At 36.6% G+C, this 16,527-nt stretch overlaps 2 protein-coding genes across 2 annotated transcripts; both read left to right on the forward strand.

The window, feature by feature from the left end:
• Nucleotides 1–189: 189 nt before the first annotated feature.
• LOC132852099 (potassium channel subfamily K member 16-like) lies at nt 190–5,461 on the forward strand. The gene is made up of 5 exons (XM_060879138.1): nt 190–906; nt 1,011–1,125; nt 1,253–1,419; nt 3,020–3,188; nt 3,550–5,461. The coding sequence occupies exons 1-5, from the start codon at nt 694–696 to the stop codon at nt 3,813–3,815; spliced, it is 930 nt and encodes a 309-aa protein (XP_060735121.1). The 5' UTR covers nt 190–693; the 3' UTR covers nt 3,816–5,461.
• kcnk17 (potassium channel, subfamily K, member 17) lies at nt 5,454–12,793 on the forward strand. The gene is made up of 5 exons (XM_060879139.1): nt 5,454–6,262; nt 10,991–11,105; nt 11,300–11,466; nt 11,644–11,812; nt 11,936–12,793. The coding sequence occupies exons 1-5, from the start codon at nt 6,029–6,031 to the stop codon at nt 12,187–12,189; spliced, it is 939 nt and encodes a 312-aa protein (XP_060735122.1). The 5' UTR covers nt 5,454–6,028; the 3' UTR covers nt 12,190–12,793.
• The last annotated feature ends 3,734 nt before the right edge of the window (nt 12,794–16,527 follow it).

The raw sequence follows: 16,527 nt of genomic DNA on the forward strand, positions 1-16,527 counted from the left end.
AAACCTGGGTCGCTGTTTAAATCCTGCTTATAACACTAATTATATTATGAATTTATATCTTGTTTATAAGGTCATAACTTATAGTTATGCTATATGAAGTGAAGGAATAACACCAGCTAAGAGTGATTAAGCTCACTGCCACTGCATTAATGCGCTTGACCAACCTGCAGCTTTCAGATGAAACATTAACCAATGTTCTGCTGACATGGTGCTACTCCTGCGTTTTTAGCAGTGATTAATGAGCTTGTGGGAGACAACTCTAGGTCCATATTATAGGAATCATGCTCAGTCGTTGTCACAGGAACCACTGACTTTCACGAAGCCTGGTCAAACATCCGTTTAAACCTACGGTGACCAATAAGGATGACAAAAAACACCTCACATGTGGATCCTATTCTTCTGCTTCACTTTGGACCTTTTCCATTGAGAGACTGACTTCTCATTTCTTGCCTCCATATCGGGGCATCTTAGAGCCAGGGTTTTCTCATTCATTTCTTATACTTTTTATTTCTTTTTAACATTATTGTTGGATTTGTCAGCAAAAATGAACAATTATTTAGAATTTTTAGTGCATGATAATGTCTGACCATAAGATTTATTTCAACCTAGGAGGATTAAGGGTTGGACAAAAAAGTGTTATCTGATCCACAGTAGGACCTCTGGGCGCTGTGTCTCTCATGCTTGTGGACATACATGGCTCAGCTCCAGGTCACAGGTGAGAGGTTCAGCTGGACCACTCTGCTGGCCCTGTCTCAATTTACTTACTTGCTGTTAGGGGCCACTGTTTTCCAACTGCTTGAGAAAGAGGCTGAGAACAAAAATCGCAACGACTTTCAGATGGAGAAACTCTACTTTCTGGCTAATTACAGCTGCCTGGATGGAGCAGCCTTGGAGAAGTTTGTAAAGGTTATTATTATAAGTCTAAATTAATACAGGTTTTGTGTTAACATGTTTTGATTGTCCAGATAACTCAATGAAGCTCTTTGGATTACTATATTTTTTTGCTGCAGGTGATTTTAGATGCAAGGGAAAGTGGAGTGAACCCTTCAGGAAACAGCAGTAATCCAAGTAACTGGGATTTTGGCAGTTCTTTCTTCTTTGCAGGCACAGTTGTCACCACTATAGGCAAGTTAAATGTTAATATCTATTTGATCATGTACCATACAGTACATCAACTGGCAATTTGTTACTGAGTTGGAAAGGCATGTTTATGGCAGTAAGAATTAATGTGGATATTGTGCTCCCTCTAAAGGCTATGGAAATCTCTCACCCACCACATACCCAGGGCAGGTTTTCTGTGTGTTTTATGCCTTGTGCGGGATTCCACTTAACCTAGCCTTCCTCAACCAGCTCAGCAAGTGCCTCATCGCTCATCTGGGACGCCTGGAGCACAGGTTGATGTCAATGGTGCCTCACAAGGTATTTACTCAAAGCCTTTCTCTAAAATGTGTCATCCTAGTTACTGTTGAGATATTACATTGCACCTACAGTAGGGTTAGGTACCCCATTACTGGAATTTTGGAAAGTTCAGTATGGAAAACTAAAACAGAGCACAAATGTTGTACATTTTAGAGCTGTCATCCAAATAACCTTTGCGGTCCCTTTTATATAAGAATCTAGTTTGTAGTGTTTTCCTGGTTTGGCTAGAAAGTCTGTATTGAGAGTAATACAACAGAAATTCAGTGGTCAAGGCTCTGGGGTACTGCTTAGAAAATATTGGAGAAAATCAAGCCGCAGCCACAAGTAATGGTAAATTGGGTGGGGGGGTGGAATCAATCAGAGGCATTGCACAAACACTAGTCATATCAAGTACAATAATTTGGAACGTCCTAAATAAGAAAGAAACCACCGACGTATGGAGCAACAGACACCAGACAGGTCAGCCAAGGTAAAATGTTGATGACAGAAACACTGTGGGAGCTCTGATTAAAACCCAAAAACAACAGTCACCAACTACCTCTACAGGGTAGGAGTGATGGTATCACAATCGCACCATTCAAAGAACATAAATATAGTGATTGTACCACAAGCTGCAAATCGCTCATCAGCAGCAAGAATCGGAAGGTCAGATTGTAATTCACAAAGAAATACAGGGCCACAAATGTTGAACTATAAGTAACTTCTACCAAAGTGATGAAAAGTCCAAAATATGGAGAAAGAACAAAATCTGAACAAGACTCTTTATCATGCAGCAAGATATTAATCCAAAACACAACAAAGAACTTCAATAGGTGGGAAGGTGCAAGCATCAAACATTCTGCTCCAACATTTTACCCCTGAAGAGGAGAGAAAAACAATCGCACAAAGGATGAAAGCATCACAAAGTATGAAAGCAATAATTTGGTGATGTCAAGCAAGGAATATGCAACCAGATTAAGTGTTATTACTTGAATTTACCTCCAATACATTTGCTCACCTAATAACTGGGTGGTCTAATAAAGATAGGGATTACTGTTATGTTTTATGTTATTTGACTCATGTAGATATAAATATCAGGGAAAACATCTGAAATCGTAAACACGTCTCATATCCAACATTTGGAACAAATGGAACAAATGAATGGGTCTTGCTATTCCAGTAATTTCAGAGAGGATTGTAGGTTCTTGTGAAGACACTTTGACCATGTTTAAAAGGAATTTTCCTTTTTTGTACAGAAAAATTGGTCAATATATAATATCATGCACTGCGATAGCCTTGGTATCCTGTGTACCCTGCCTAGTCTCCTGGAATAGGCTCCAGGCTCTCCTTGACCCAGTAGGATAAGTGTTGTAGAAAATGGATTGATAAAAGGATTATAAATGTTTAACACTGGAGCACAAACAGATCTCCAAATATTTAAGCAACCTTATAGACCTTGATGATTTTTAAAAGCACGTTTATGTTTTCTGTGAAATATAAAAACTCTATATATAGAAACACAACCTTCTGATACAACTTAGTTACATACAATGAAGCTCCTTAATATATAAGCTCCTTTAATATAGCTCCTTCTCAGAATATGTGGATTTTTTGAGCGCAGCAGTGTGTAGAGGTGCTGGCGGTGGCCTTATTCCTGCTCATGGGCAGTCTGCTCTTCCTGATCTTCCCACCGGTGATCTTCAGCTTCGTGGAGGGCTGGTCATATGGACAGGGCTTCTACTACACCTTTATAACGCTCAGCACTATTGGCTTTGGAGACTACGTGGTCGGTAAGTAACACTGCAGTGTTTCAAATATCTGTATCTGTACTCCTATTTAAACTTGAGGACTAAGCTTGAAAGTGTTTTCTGTCCTTCCTTTTATTTAATGAATCAACCTGCCATAATTTTCTTTTATTCTGCTTGTGTTGTTGTTGTTTTTTAGTCTTATTTTCTAAGACCTCTAATCTCAATCAGACTTTGTGTGATTCTTCGGTCAGAAAGGTTTAAAACATCTTAAAATACGGTTCCATCCCTCCACTGGATGTGTGAAAGGATGACCAGTTTCCTCTTATCTTTAGTCTACTAAGTAATCTTTAGGTACATGTCTACCAGTGTACAAGGGTCTGATATTGCATATTATTTTTGCCAGGAAATGGCCAGGACAAGCAAAACGTCTCTGTGTACCGTTGCCTAGCAGCAGTGTGGATCATCTTTGCCCTGGCATGGCTTGCCCTTCTTCTCAACATAGGCGCCAGGATCATGGAGCATTTTCTCGGTCTCAAACAGCCTCCTGTGACTTCAAGAGATGAGCAAAGGTCTTCAGTAAGGAAGCAAGAGGAGGGTCTGAGTGCACCAGAAAACCAACCCCAAGAAACGCAGAAGGAAAAAAGCTTCTTTAAAATCAGAATGGTTTGATCCTTGTGGATTAAGACTCTCTGTTATTGTCTGACACGAGCTGTTATTGAGTGTAACGTTCACATTTCAACCAATTTTTTTCAATATCACCGTACATATAACGTGTACTTAATATTCTAGATGTCATACATCACCTGTTGAAAATTATGCCATGTTAATGACTTGTAATTAATAACTTCTATTAATTCAATTCAATTCAAATTTATTTATATAGCACATTTTTACAATTGACATCTATTAATTAAAAATGGCATGGGAGAAATCAACAGAACCCAAATATTTTGGCTCCAATCTGCTATATAAAACCAAAGTCACCACCATATTAATAATATTTTTTCCATCTTTTGTTTTCCCCCTGGGAGTGGATTAGTGGTTAACATGTTTGCCCCACATGTTTGGGGTTTAGCATTTGTTTTCCTCTGTTTCAGGTTTTTCCCTCACCAGTTCAACGCCATGAAGGCTGTCTGGCATCTCTAAATTGTCCCTAGTGTATGAATGGGTGAATGAGGGTGTACTGTGATAAACTAGCCCGCTGTCAAGGGTGTCCTCTCCTTTTTGTCTTTTGTCCTCCCTTTTGGAGGGATACTCCCTGCAACCCAGTGGAAACAGTTCATAAAAAGGAAATAGATTTTTTTGGAGTGTGAATATTTTTAATGTTTGGGAGCGGTCTGGCAAACTAACAGTGGTAGACCAGTGGTTAAGACATTGGACTGCTAACTGGAAGATTGTGAGTTGAAACCACTGGTAGTTGCTTTGGATAAGGATGTCTACCAAATGTAAAGTAAATGTTTTGTGTTGTGGTCCGAATCAAGCGTGGACTCTGCACTGCATATCGTGATGGTGAGGAACAGTTGTTAGAGTCAGCAAAGGACAAAGAATATACTGTTAAATAAAACCAGACTTTTTAGGACTGGAGCATTGGCTTTAGCTCATTGTTGAGGTGAGAGCATCAAACAAAATGCACATTTCAAGCAGCATCAAATCAGCAAACAGATAAACCTAGCAAACACAAGTTTTGCAAACCTAAGAGGGCAAAATTGACATAATGCACAATCAATCCAGTGTGAAACCATTTGAAAGCACAATCAATCTGTGAAACCAACACTGCAATAAGCCCGTCCTCCAAGAAAGCCCAGAATCATGTCTAAGATTGAACTCAATGGTTTTGGCCAAGATTCGATACACCCTTAAGGTAATTTGTGAGTCAAAGACACCCAAATTAAAGTGTAGATCACAGCCCAGATCCTCTTTTGGCAATAGTCATATGACTAAGCACTTGTGTATCTTCACACTCTGTTTGTCAGTAGTGCATTTTGCATTTGCATTCATCCTTTGAGTATTCTTGTTGTGCCTTGGTGTTTGCATTCTCTTTTATTTTTTTACATAGCTCAGGTTACTTCCAGGATAAGCATGCATTCAGTCAATTATCAAAATGTGTTAGAACTTTTACTGAACTGCTATGCATATTTGAAGATCACAAGTGTGAGAATTATTGTTGTATATTCCCAATTTCAGTAACTTGTCATAATGAACATGTGTTCAACATGTGTGTGTGTCTCCTTTTCATCAGCAGTCAGTGCTCAGAGAGAAGAAGAGAGACAATTTAACCACAACAAATTAATTTTATTCATATAGTCTGGTTAATAATGGACATTGTTGCAAAGCAGCTTTACAGGAATATATAAATTCAGGATATATATTAGAAATTTTACTTTTAAATGTATCCCTAATGAGCATGCCAGAAACAATATTGGCAAAGAAAATCTCCCAAAGATGTTCAGAAGGAAACCTTGAGAGGGACCAGACACAAAAAGGAACCGATCCTCATGTGGGTGACACTTTAAACACTTAAAACAGATGATACCGCTTATTGCTATGTTTTTCAACTGGGTTCAAAATCTCTACTATCATGTTGTTATGTATTTACACAGGTGCTAATTGTGTTATTAGTAAATTTTAAATTAGCTTGTCTGATCACACCTTAATAACATTTTTAGTGTACTAAAGAGGCAGTCTTTACCACTCCCTCTCGTTACCTTTCTACGTAGCTTGCTAAATCACAGCCAACGTCAGCCATAATTTGCATAGTATGCCTTAAAGGACGTACCTTGATTTGCCTGTCACACAAACATGGGTAAATCCACACCCAAAACCTATGCACTGTGGAATAGCCACAATTTGGTGAACCTAGGAAGTATAACTCAGGAGCCACTATGGCCTCTATACAGCCTGGAAAATTTTTCAAACAGTCCAATTTTGTTAAATTGTTTTATCTGCTGTTGCTTGGAGCGGGGTACTTGACATATGTCCTCATTGGTGGGGTTATTTTCTGGAAGCTGGAAGGGGACCAAGTGATGAGTGACATTGCTCAGCTGGAGTTGAAGAAAAAAAGGTACCTCCAGGTTTATCCATGTCTTGGACAACATGGCCTGGAGGAACTGGGAGATGTAAGCTATAGAATTTTTTTTGTAAAGATTTTGAAGCAGTAAAACAACATTAGCTAATTGTGCTCTGTGAGTGTTCATTTAATTTTTAAACATATAACAGAAGTAATCACAAGTGATCAGGCCTTGTCCTAGATTTTCGGAAAAGCTGGTGTAGTCTAAGTAGTTTATTTGAATAGCTGGTTAATTGATAGCAAAATGGTAAATTTTATAAATTGATTTTAATTGCTTTTTAACTGCAAACCGAAAGGTCTGTACTTATATGATGATGTATATATGAAAGCATATGTCTTATGCAATATTTTGAATTCTTTGAATCAGTCATTTTTTTTTATTATTTATTAGTAAAAAACACAAATGCAGAAATAACCATTGACTCTACCACTCCCTGTGACTCATATCTGTACTCAAACTTCCATGCAAATGACCAATAGATGAAGTTGGGTTAAAGTTTATATGCTCCTCATACAATTACACACAACAGAGTGTCAAGATCCTAAAATAAAAATTTAACAGATAAACTAATGTCTATAAAATCTCATACTTAATGTTAGGTTATGCTGCATACTTCATGAGCAATTATAGGGTAACTGAATCTCAAGAACCCATTCATTTGCTTCTAACAGTTTATGACCATAGACCTTAATCCTAAAGCACTTCACTTTAATGTATATCCATGGAAAATAATGGTTATAGATTAAAGTGAAGTGTTTTAGGATTAAAAAGTACTAACGGCTGGCCAAAACTCATGTGTTATTAAATAAAAGGTAAGGTATATACTAGAATATGTAAGGAATAGAAAGAAATTCAGCATTAAATCCAGAAAACTGGTTTAATGATTTATCGTTTTTTATCTTAACATAATTATACATGCATAGACAATTTAGAACCCTACTTTTTTTTTTATAGATTATAATACACATACTGTACAATGTACTGTATAATATACAAACAATCCTTCTGACCATACTATCCTGGTTGTTGTGGCCAGTTATTCAAGCTGCATCATATTTACATGGTGAATTACATGCTTTTTTATATTTACATACAGCAACATAGTGGTACACAGCTGGCATCAAGCTATTTTGAATATTGTGAATTCATTGCCATCATGTTATAAATTATATATACTGTAAATGTACAAAACTGGTAGTCTATGTGAAAGACTAAACTACAGTTCATTCTAATTTAGCAAATTGACATGCCAGCGATAACAAATAAAATGTCATGGCAATATAACCTGTTTAATTTTGAATGCAGTCTTTTTCTTGTAATATAAAGGTTATTTAGTTTGTAATATAAAGCTCTGATGCAGGACGGAGGGAGAGTGACACCTTAGTAGAAAGACAGAATTAGTGAAAAAGTGATACTTGTAGATTGATAGTAAAAATATAAAGAGAGAGAGAGAGAGAGAGAGAGAGAGAGATTTTGTTACAGCTACTTAACAGATGTATGAGGGAGAGAAGAGAGTATTGACTGTTGGAGTTTAAATTATGAATATTCAGAGGATATGTAAGTCTGAGGAAGTTTGAAGATTTCTGATAATCCATTAGAGGAAAACTGGAAGCCTGAACAGGTCAAAAAATGTTAAGTTTAAGGGTTATAACATTCCAAGCATTACAGTGGACTTCAGTAGAAGCCATTTTGAGCTTCCATAATTGGAAAACCATAATTTTGATCAGGTACAAAATTCAAAGCACACTAACAGGTCTGTGATGGTCTTAAACCTGAAAGCTATCATATTTGTGGTTACCTAACTGGCTAGCTAATTTAATAGCACATAAAGTAAACTAAGCTTAGATCAAACCATAACCAGGGTAAAGGAATTGAAGGAATGTATATGAATGTGAATTGAATGAATGTATTGAAGGAATATGCATGAGAAAAAATATCACACATATTCCTGCATTGTTGTATACTTTGTATTTAATTCAAGTGAATTTTATTTGTACTTAGACAATAGACGAGGAAGAATTATTTAAAGACACAGAAGAAAGACTTAGAAGGAGTTGTAAAGAGTTGTAATAGAGTACAGGTAAAGTGTATTGAAAGGATTTTCACTGTGAACAGGAGTCCTGGGAAGAGCACAGGACAGTGATTATGATTACTGCAACAGTTTTTCAAACAATAGTGTGGAACTACTATTATACTATTATACTATTATACTATTATAAATACTAGTGGGCAATAATTGTCATTTTTGCGAGGGCCTCAATAGATGCTTTTTTTTTTAACTGTTTCTTTTTTTAAAACTGTTTTTTTAACTGTTTTTTAATCAGATGTTTCTGTGAAAAGGATAAGCGAAGTGAAACTATTAAAAGTGTATGTGCTTTTAGGTGAGACCGCATATTATACAGATTCAAATGTGTTTTATGAATGATAGATTTTATAGATCTGAGATCATGCAAATTTGCCATTTCTTCTTAAAAACTACCAGACAAACGGCTAGATTATAAGCAGAGGAATATGGAGATGTACTTTTCCCCACAACTAACATGCTACATGTGACTTGCATGATGACATAAAGGTATTTAATAGAAATTAATTATTAATATAGCAGAACCTGCTAGTGGTCCAGCTGCAGGATCCCACGCTCTCATTGCCTCGGCTCGGGTTCCATTACCAGGCACAGGGCTAACCCAACCACTGAAGAGTTAACTCTCAGTGCCGGTCCCAAGCCCGGATAAAAATGGGAGGATTGCACCAGGTAGTGCATTTGGTGTAAAACCTGTGCCAAATGTAATATACCAGACCACGTGATCCACTGTGGTGACACCGAACAGGGAGCAGCTGAAAGAAAAATAAATTTATATTGCAGGATTGGATGATGGTAGATTGAGCCTCAAATGATTCAATAACAATTTTGTGCCCTACCTGCTACAACCGTCCATTCAAAACAACGGGTTCCCTTATTAGTATAATTGTATAGGTCACAAATGCAAAAATTAAGTCCTAATTAAGTACAAATAGGAAGTAATCACTGCACTACATTCCTGTGACCTCTAGATAGTGTTAAGTAGTTCAATATTATTGTTGAGTTCAACAGGATGATTGGATGGTGCCAGGCAAGATCCTTAAGCAGGTCTCTGAAGCAGGAGCAAGTTTTGGGCATAAACTATTTTTGAAAAGTGTGAATGTTTAGGAAATCCACATGGGACTGTTCATTACAGCAAGAAGCAAGTCACAAAGCCCGAAATAAAGCATCAGGATGAATCAGGCTGAAAGGAGCCACAATAGTAATCCATTCTCATCTGCCACTGATATCACATCAAGCATCACCCTGGAGTGTGTTTGAAGCTTGACAGAATACTTCTGTATTGAAGTTAGTATTAATACAGCTGCTGAGCTACAATATTTTCTATGATCTTACAGATAAAGGGGGACATTACTATTAGCCTGTAGTTTGACAACTGACAAGGATCAAGGTCAGGACTTTATCGGTTTTAATAACTGCTAGTTTAATAATTAGGTACAGAGCCAATACTAAGAGAGGAGTGTAACATTTTTATTGGAGTTTCAGCTGAAACTGGTATTTGCTGAAGGAAATGTGTAGGCACTAGAAGATATGTTGATTTTAAAGAGGAAATTAGTTCAATTAATTTGCTGTGTTGGACTAGAGTAAAGGATTGTATATGCTGTATTGATATAATTCTATTAGTCGGATACTGATATCAGGGTTTTATTGGGTATCCGATTGTCTAAAATTAATACTAAATGTTCATGTTTGCCACATTAAAAGGATGATGTTGATGATGAAGGTGATGATGATGATGATGATGATGATGATGATGATGATGATGATGATGATGATGATACTGGGCATGTATCATAGGTTTCTGAAATTGGTGTGTTCATATGAACATCCACACAGATTTTCAAATGCACTTTGCAATGCAAATAAGGGAAAACAATGACTTGCTTAGTTCTTAGACTATAGTGGTTTGAAATCTAAATGAAGCATATTTAATAATATTATAATGTTTTTATTTGTTTTAACAATTGATACGGTCTATCGTTTAGCTTTAGCTGTGGGATTGAATAATGTTTGTGTGTTTTAACAATTGATACGGTCTATCGTTTAGCTTTAGCTGTGGGATTGAATAATGTTTGTGTGTTTTAACAATTGATACGGTCTATCGTTTAGCTTTAGCATTGGGATTGCTAACATTATTGATGTATAATAAAGGTGCATGTTTCCAGGCTAAATGCAGCTTTCCTGTTCTATAGTACATTTAGTAATCCACAGAATACAATTGGGTAAATAACACAAGAATACACACTACATCAACATTATGATTTACTAATACAATGCCAAGACAAAAAAAGCAGACAAAGGATAAACAACAATACAAATGTGGTTTAGTGTGCCAGTAAAATATCATTAATATAATAATTTTATGTTGAACTGCTTCTCATAAGTCCTTGAGGCAAAAATTAACAGCAATGTCACTAGTAGTTCTGATATGTACCTCATTTTTGGGGGTATGCAATGTAATGTAAATTAATTAAATGAATTAACCATCATGTTTTACCTTGTTTTGGAAATTGTTACAGAATGTTCGAATGTAACACCTTGGTACTAACTTCAGCAAAGAAGTTGATTGTATTAATTTCTACAGAATACTATAAACATTTTTGACTTGAAAGTTGACTAAATTGTTTTTTTTATTGTTACAAGAAAAAGCTATACGGTGAAATTTTCATATGGTGTTGCCATTTACTCTGTTTCAGTTTATGCTGGATATATCTAAAAATGGGATGAGTCTGAAAACTAACAACACTGCTGGCGGCTTCTGGAAGTTCACCAGCTCAGCAGTGTTTGCTGCTACAGTGGTGACAACTATTGGTAAGACAGTACAATAGGCTTGATCTTGTGTTGCAGTTCAGATAATATGACTTATCTTTTTGAAAGTGTTGGGCTTAGTATAGCCTTGGCCTTTTAGCCTGCCTACATAAATATTTGTTTATTCCTACAGTTAAAATACATATGTTTTTGATTACCTCTGTGACTGGCTATGGGTACCTTTCTGTTCTACAAAGGCTACGGGAACATCACACCTAATACGATGCCTGGACAGATGTTTTGTGTGTTTTTTGCCATTATTGGAATTCCACTTAACATGGTGGTCCTCAACCAAGTGGGCAAGTACATGCTGGCAATCGAAAGAAATTTCTGCACCTCAATTGCTAAAAAGACCAACCACCAGGTAAAGCTTCAGTCCTGCCAAAATATTTAACATCTAGCATCAAGTGACTGTCTAAATAAATGTAAATAAATCAGGAGCTTGAACAAATAATTAAAACATTCTAATGTAAACAGAATTCAGTGTTAAAGATTTGCATCTTACAGCCTTTTTGTGATTAGGTTTCTCTTCATTTCATAGAAATTAGTTCTGGTGTCACTCCATTTAGCAGCATTCTTTGGCTCGGCGTTCCTCTACATGGTGGTCCCTATGTTTTTTTTTAAAACATATGAAAACTGGACCTACACACAGGGCATGTACTATTGCTTTATCACACTCAGTACAATAGGCTTTGGAGATTTCGTTGCAGGTAAGGTTTTGAAATCCACACCCACTTTTATACAAACTATAGAAACACCACTCCCATGAGTTCATTTACATACAGTATGTGCCTATCCTCATTTTCTCTTTTTCATCATATCCTTCCTTTCAGATTATAACCCTGACAGTAATTACCCTGACTGGTACGGATGCATATTGGGAGTTTGGATATTTTTTGGCATGGCCTGGCTGGCTTTACTGATCAATCACTCTATTGACCTTCTGGGGCACTTAGATGCTTACCTTAGATCGGCAAAAAAGAATGACAAGATAAACAATTCACAAGACCAGGAGCTACCAGAAACACAGCATAAAGATCCTGAGAAAGAGAAAACAAATCTAGAGGAAGCTGATAACAGTGAATGAACTGTTCATGCAGGACACTTTGGTTAATGCCAACATTCACTCACTCACATGCACATATATAAAAATACAACTCAGATGTATTGTATAACAGGATGAAAAAATCTCACAGATTCTACAGACTGCACACTTGTTAGATAAGATCATATGAAATACTAATTACAATAAATTATGTTGGTCTTTCCAGGTGCACTTTGTCCACGCACTGTAGATGCCTCGTCTTTGACATTTTGTGTCTTCAGAGATATTGTATAGTTTAGTCTAAGCCACTTTTCTGTCTCCCCCTTATTATTTCCCACTGCATTAACTGTGTTCTTACCACTTACCAACAAATCATGTCGCCTTTCACCTTCTCTGGCATTGACCAACATATTTCCCTATAAGAAATAACTTGTGGTCTGATATGATATTAGAATCATTGCTGCCTTCCATTTACAACTGGAATGCGTACAACTCTTTTTGGACTATAGTATCTTTTTAAAGACTATATGTGGAAGCTCCTTAAAATTCAGTGGATCCTCAGCACCAGTAGCAGGACTGACTGGTGACCTATCACCACATAGCAACAACATCCACTAGAGAGCGCAGTGATTCCAGCTATTCATACATCCCATTTAAGTCCTAAAAATGAAAGCATTTTAAAGTTGAACAGAAAAGCTTATTTTTCTTTGTGGCAGTAAGTGTGCTGTATCAAATGTTAATTTTACTCATCCTGTATTTTATTATAATAATAATAAATTATTTATTATTTCATCACATGCTATTATTTTATTATTATATAATACATTTCATTAAATGTAATTATATACACAGAAACATGGGAAACAGCAGTAGTTATATTGAGACGACTCTGAAAGTCGTCCAGTCTCATAAATACCACATAATATATCGTGTTCAACCAAACTAAAACCGACTAAAAAAAAACCCGGCTGCACGGCACTACTTCACATATAGCTTCCGGCATGTTTGGATTTTTTTATCTCCAGATTTTTATTTCATAAAAGCCACACGCTCTGACAAGTCGGTGAAATGAAGCACTTTGTCATGGTGTAGGAATGTTTCTTTGAAATGTACCTTTTTTGTGAAGAGCAAGTCTTTACAATAAACTACAAACTCAATGCCAAATTCATCTTTCAGCTGATTATTTACTTGACCAAAAAGATGATTGCACAGAGCTAAATATTATTTTACAAAATGATCAACACTACTTGGGTCAAAAGTTCCTCTGGTCACTTCCCCCAAATTTATGAGAGTCCAGATGGAAATCCACTCCAGACAGGCTGAATGTCTGCATCCAAATAGTCACACATTTATAACACTGTATTATTGGCTAGCATGTACAGATAGCATTATCTCTATGACTCTATTGAATGTAATGCACTCTCCATGTACAGCAACACTGAAATAAATATTTGTAGACGGTCAAAAATATTATAATAGTACTAATGGGACTCCTAGTACAAATCTACAGTATCCAGTTGAGATTATATGCTGAATCCAGGGTTGTTCACAGTTTTTAATCCTAATATTTGAAGTGCAATTTTTAGGGTTTCCATCAGGACGAATCAGCTCTTGTGTCACATCAGACAGCAGGAGTGCACATTCTGATTAAAAAAGAAAGAACAGGTTCTTATGTATATTTTTTATCCTACAGCAGTTAGAAAGTGTGCGGACACTGTGATGATAAAATATAGCCAAGCTTGGTATTCTGAATAAATTTTGCTCCTGGCAATTTATCATTGTTCAAAGGTTTTTGATCCTGGGCATTGTTTAAATATTTATTTCTTGAGATGACAAAAGGCCTTGCTGGCAGTTAAATAATTAAATAATAATAGCCTATTTAACAATGGAAATGATCTAAAATTGGCTTTACAGAAATATAGAAATGCAGAATAAAAGATTACAAAGTTTAAAATGTTATATTTATCCCTAATGAGCAAGCCTGAGGCAACGGTGGCAGGGAAAAAGTCCCTCAGACAATATGAGGAAGAAACCTTGAGAGAAACCAGACTCAAAAGGGAACACATCCTCAACTTGGTGACACCAGAGAGATTATTTATAGTGTCCTTTCTGCAAGTGTATATAATCATTGTGAAATATCATATTGTCCCACATATTTAGCCTTAAGTTAGGTAAGTGAGTCGGCTCAGCTGCGTGTACCATAGCCACATTTCTAAGCATGCCAAATTTGATCAGTGACTTTTCATTCATAGCAGCAGTATGATACATGATATTATGGGTATAATATGTGATTTTAATATGCAAATTCTGTCTGTGCCTATGCTGCTGTAAGAATGTGAAATACAATATTGCTGAGAGTTAGTGCTTATGTAATAAGACTAAGTATAGATATGCTTGTTGTAGTACTCAGGGGAGTTCAGCACTTTCTCTCCTACACTCAGACACACACCCACCATCATTTCAGCCTATCATCAGGTCCTATTCAGGGGGTCAGTACTAACTGTGTTTATCTTTCTCATGTCCTCCTCTTCTATCTAACCAGTCAGTAAACATAATTCAAACCAACTCCTCTGTTCTCTCTCTCTCTCTCTCTCTCTCTCTCTCTCTCTCTCCATCTTATGTGTTTATCGTGTTTATAGAAATGGACAGTCCTTACAAATTGCTGCTTATAAAACAGATCATGCTAAAAAAAATCTGTATTCTCAAACTCAATATTCAGTAATTTATCATAAAGTACAGTAAAGTAAAGTTCAGTAACTCCGGTCAAACTAACAGGAATGGTGTATCACTAAGTGTTGCCTGCCCCCTGCATCAGACACGAGATGACAGATGAATTTGGTGTGTTCCTGTGATCGACAGAGGAGAGAGAATATGCCATCCCTTCCCATCCATTTGATTCAGGTTTTTTGCTTGTATAATGTAAAAATAGTGAGCCAAAAATTTCTTTCTAATGTTATATAATGCCAAGGACAAAACAAATTACTTTTACTAAAAAGCTCTATTACACATAATAATGGACTCTCAGTTCCCAGCACAGACTCCATGATGGCAAGGCCACAAAAAAGCAATATACATGAAGCATGACGATTCTCCTATCAATGATTAAATACACTGAAACTAGCTGCCGTGCAGCGCCACAAGGCCACAATTGACGTGTCTGTTTTTTTGCGTACACATCTGCTGTTGAGTGCAAAAGTCAGCTTATTCTTTAGGCAAAATTAATAAGACAAATAAAATGTGGGTCGATTTATGGCATTTGGTAGAAGCCCTTATCGAGTGTGGCTTACATTGATTTCATTTTAATACAGCTGAGCAACTGAGAGTTTTAAAGGCCCAGCAGTGGCAGTTAATTGGTGGTCCAAAGATCTAACAATGAACATTGTCACAAATAAGCTTTACAGAAATACGTAAATTGTAGAAATTTTAAAGTTAGAAATCAAGCCCCAGTAAGCAAGCCAGCGACCACTGAACAACTCCATGCAGCAATAGGAGCTGCAACAGCAAACACATCCTCATCTGGGTGACACCAGATAGTGGGATTATACAATAGTTTCTCTTATAAATTTAACCTACATTATATAGCCAACTTGTGTAAACATGAACTTGTGAGCTTATTAACATCTGGGTAATTTATACTATAAAAGTTATATAACTCGAAGTCTACAATAAAAGTAAAGCATTTAAGACAGCTGTAACTGTACAGACTTGCTAATTGTTCCTAAACACATGTTACGATCTGTCCCCTCTAGCTAAAAAACGAACAAACAAAAAACAACACGATTTCAAAAAATGACACAATTGCACTTTGTAAGTTATTGACTTACAGTCAGCTTTAAATACAAGTACAAACATCTCATGAATGTCTGTCAAATATTTCATTAAAGCTCTGTGTTATTGGGCTTATACTGGTGTTAGTTAATGACATAATAACAAAGCTGTTACACACCAAACAAAGCAACGATGCATGACGATGTCTTTGTACTGTATGTTTACAAAAGAAACACAAGTTGCCTTATTGTTCATCTTTGTCCCTAAATCCTGTCTGCATTTAAGTCATTTTACATAATGCCTCAAAACAGAAATTGAGCTTTTATTCCCACACATGAGATTTGCATACCAGCACTATGGCAGGTTCCCTGTGCACACACACACACACACACACACACACACACACACACACACACACACACACACACACACACACACATACACACACATGCACGCACAGACACACACACACACACACACACACACACACACACAAACACATATGCACGCACACACATACACACACACACATATGCACGCACGGACACACGCACACACATGCACTCACACACACGCATGCACGCACTGACACACACACACGCATGCACGCAT

Source organism: Tachysurus vachellii, chromosome 10 (assembly GCF_030014155.1).
Source record: "Tachysurus vachellii isolate PV-2020 chromosome 10, HZAU_Pvac_v1, whole genome shotgun sequence".
Lineage (NCBI taxonomy): Eukaryota > Metazoa > Chordata > Actinopteri > Siluriformes > Bagridae > Tachysurus > Tachysurus vachellii.

Excerpts from the sequence above, each read along its gene's own strand:
- LOC132852099 (XM_060879138.1), top strand. The coding sequence starts at position 694 with ATGGCTCAGCTCCAGGTCACAGGTGAGAGGTTCAGCTGGACCACTCTG. Across the intron at positions 1,126-1,252 it reads CACAGTTGTCACCACTATAG|GCTATGGAAATCTCTCACCC; the intron begins GCAAGTTAAATG and ends CTCCCTCTAAAG. Across the intron at positions 3,189-3,549 it reads CTTTGGAGACTACGTGGTCG|GAAATGGCCAGGACAAGCAA; the intron begins GTAAGTAACACT and ends TATTTTTGCCAG.
- kcnk17 (XM_060879139.1), top strand. The coding sequence starts at position 6,029 with ATGGCCTCTATACAGCCTGGAAAATTTTTCAAACAGTCCAATTTTGTT. Across the intron at positions 11,106-11,299 it reads TACAGTGGTGACAACTATTG|GCTACGGGAACATCACACCT; the intron begins GTAAGACAGTAC and ends TGTTCTACAAAG. Across the intron at positions 11,467-11,643 it reads CTAAAAAGACCAACCACCAG|AAATTAGTTCTGGTGTCACT; the intron begins GTAAAGCTTCAG and ends TTCATTTCATAG.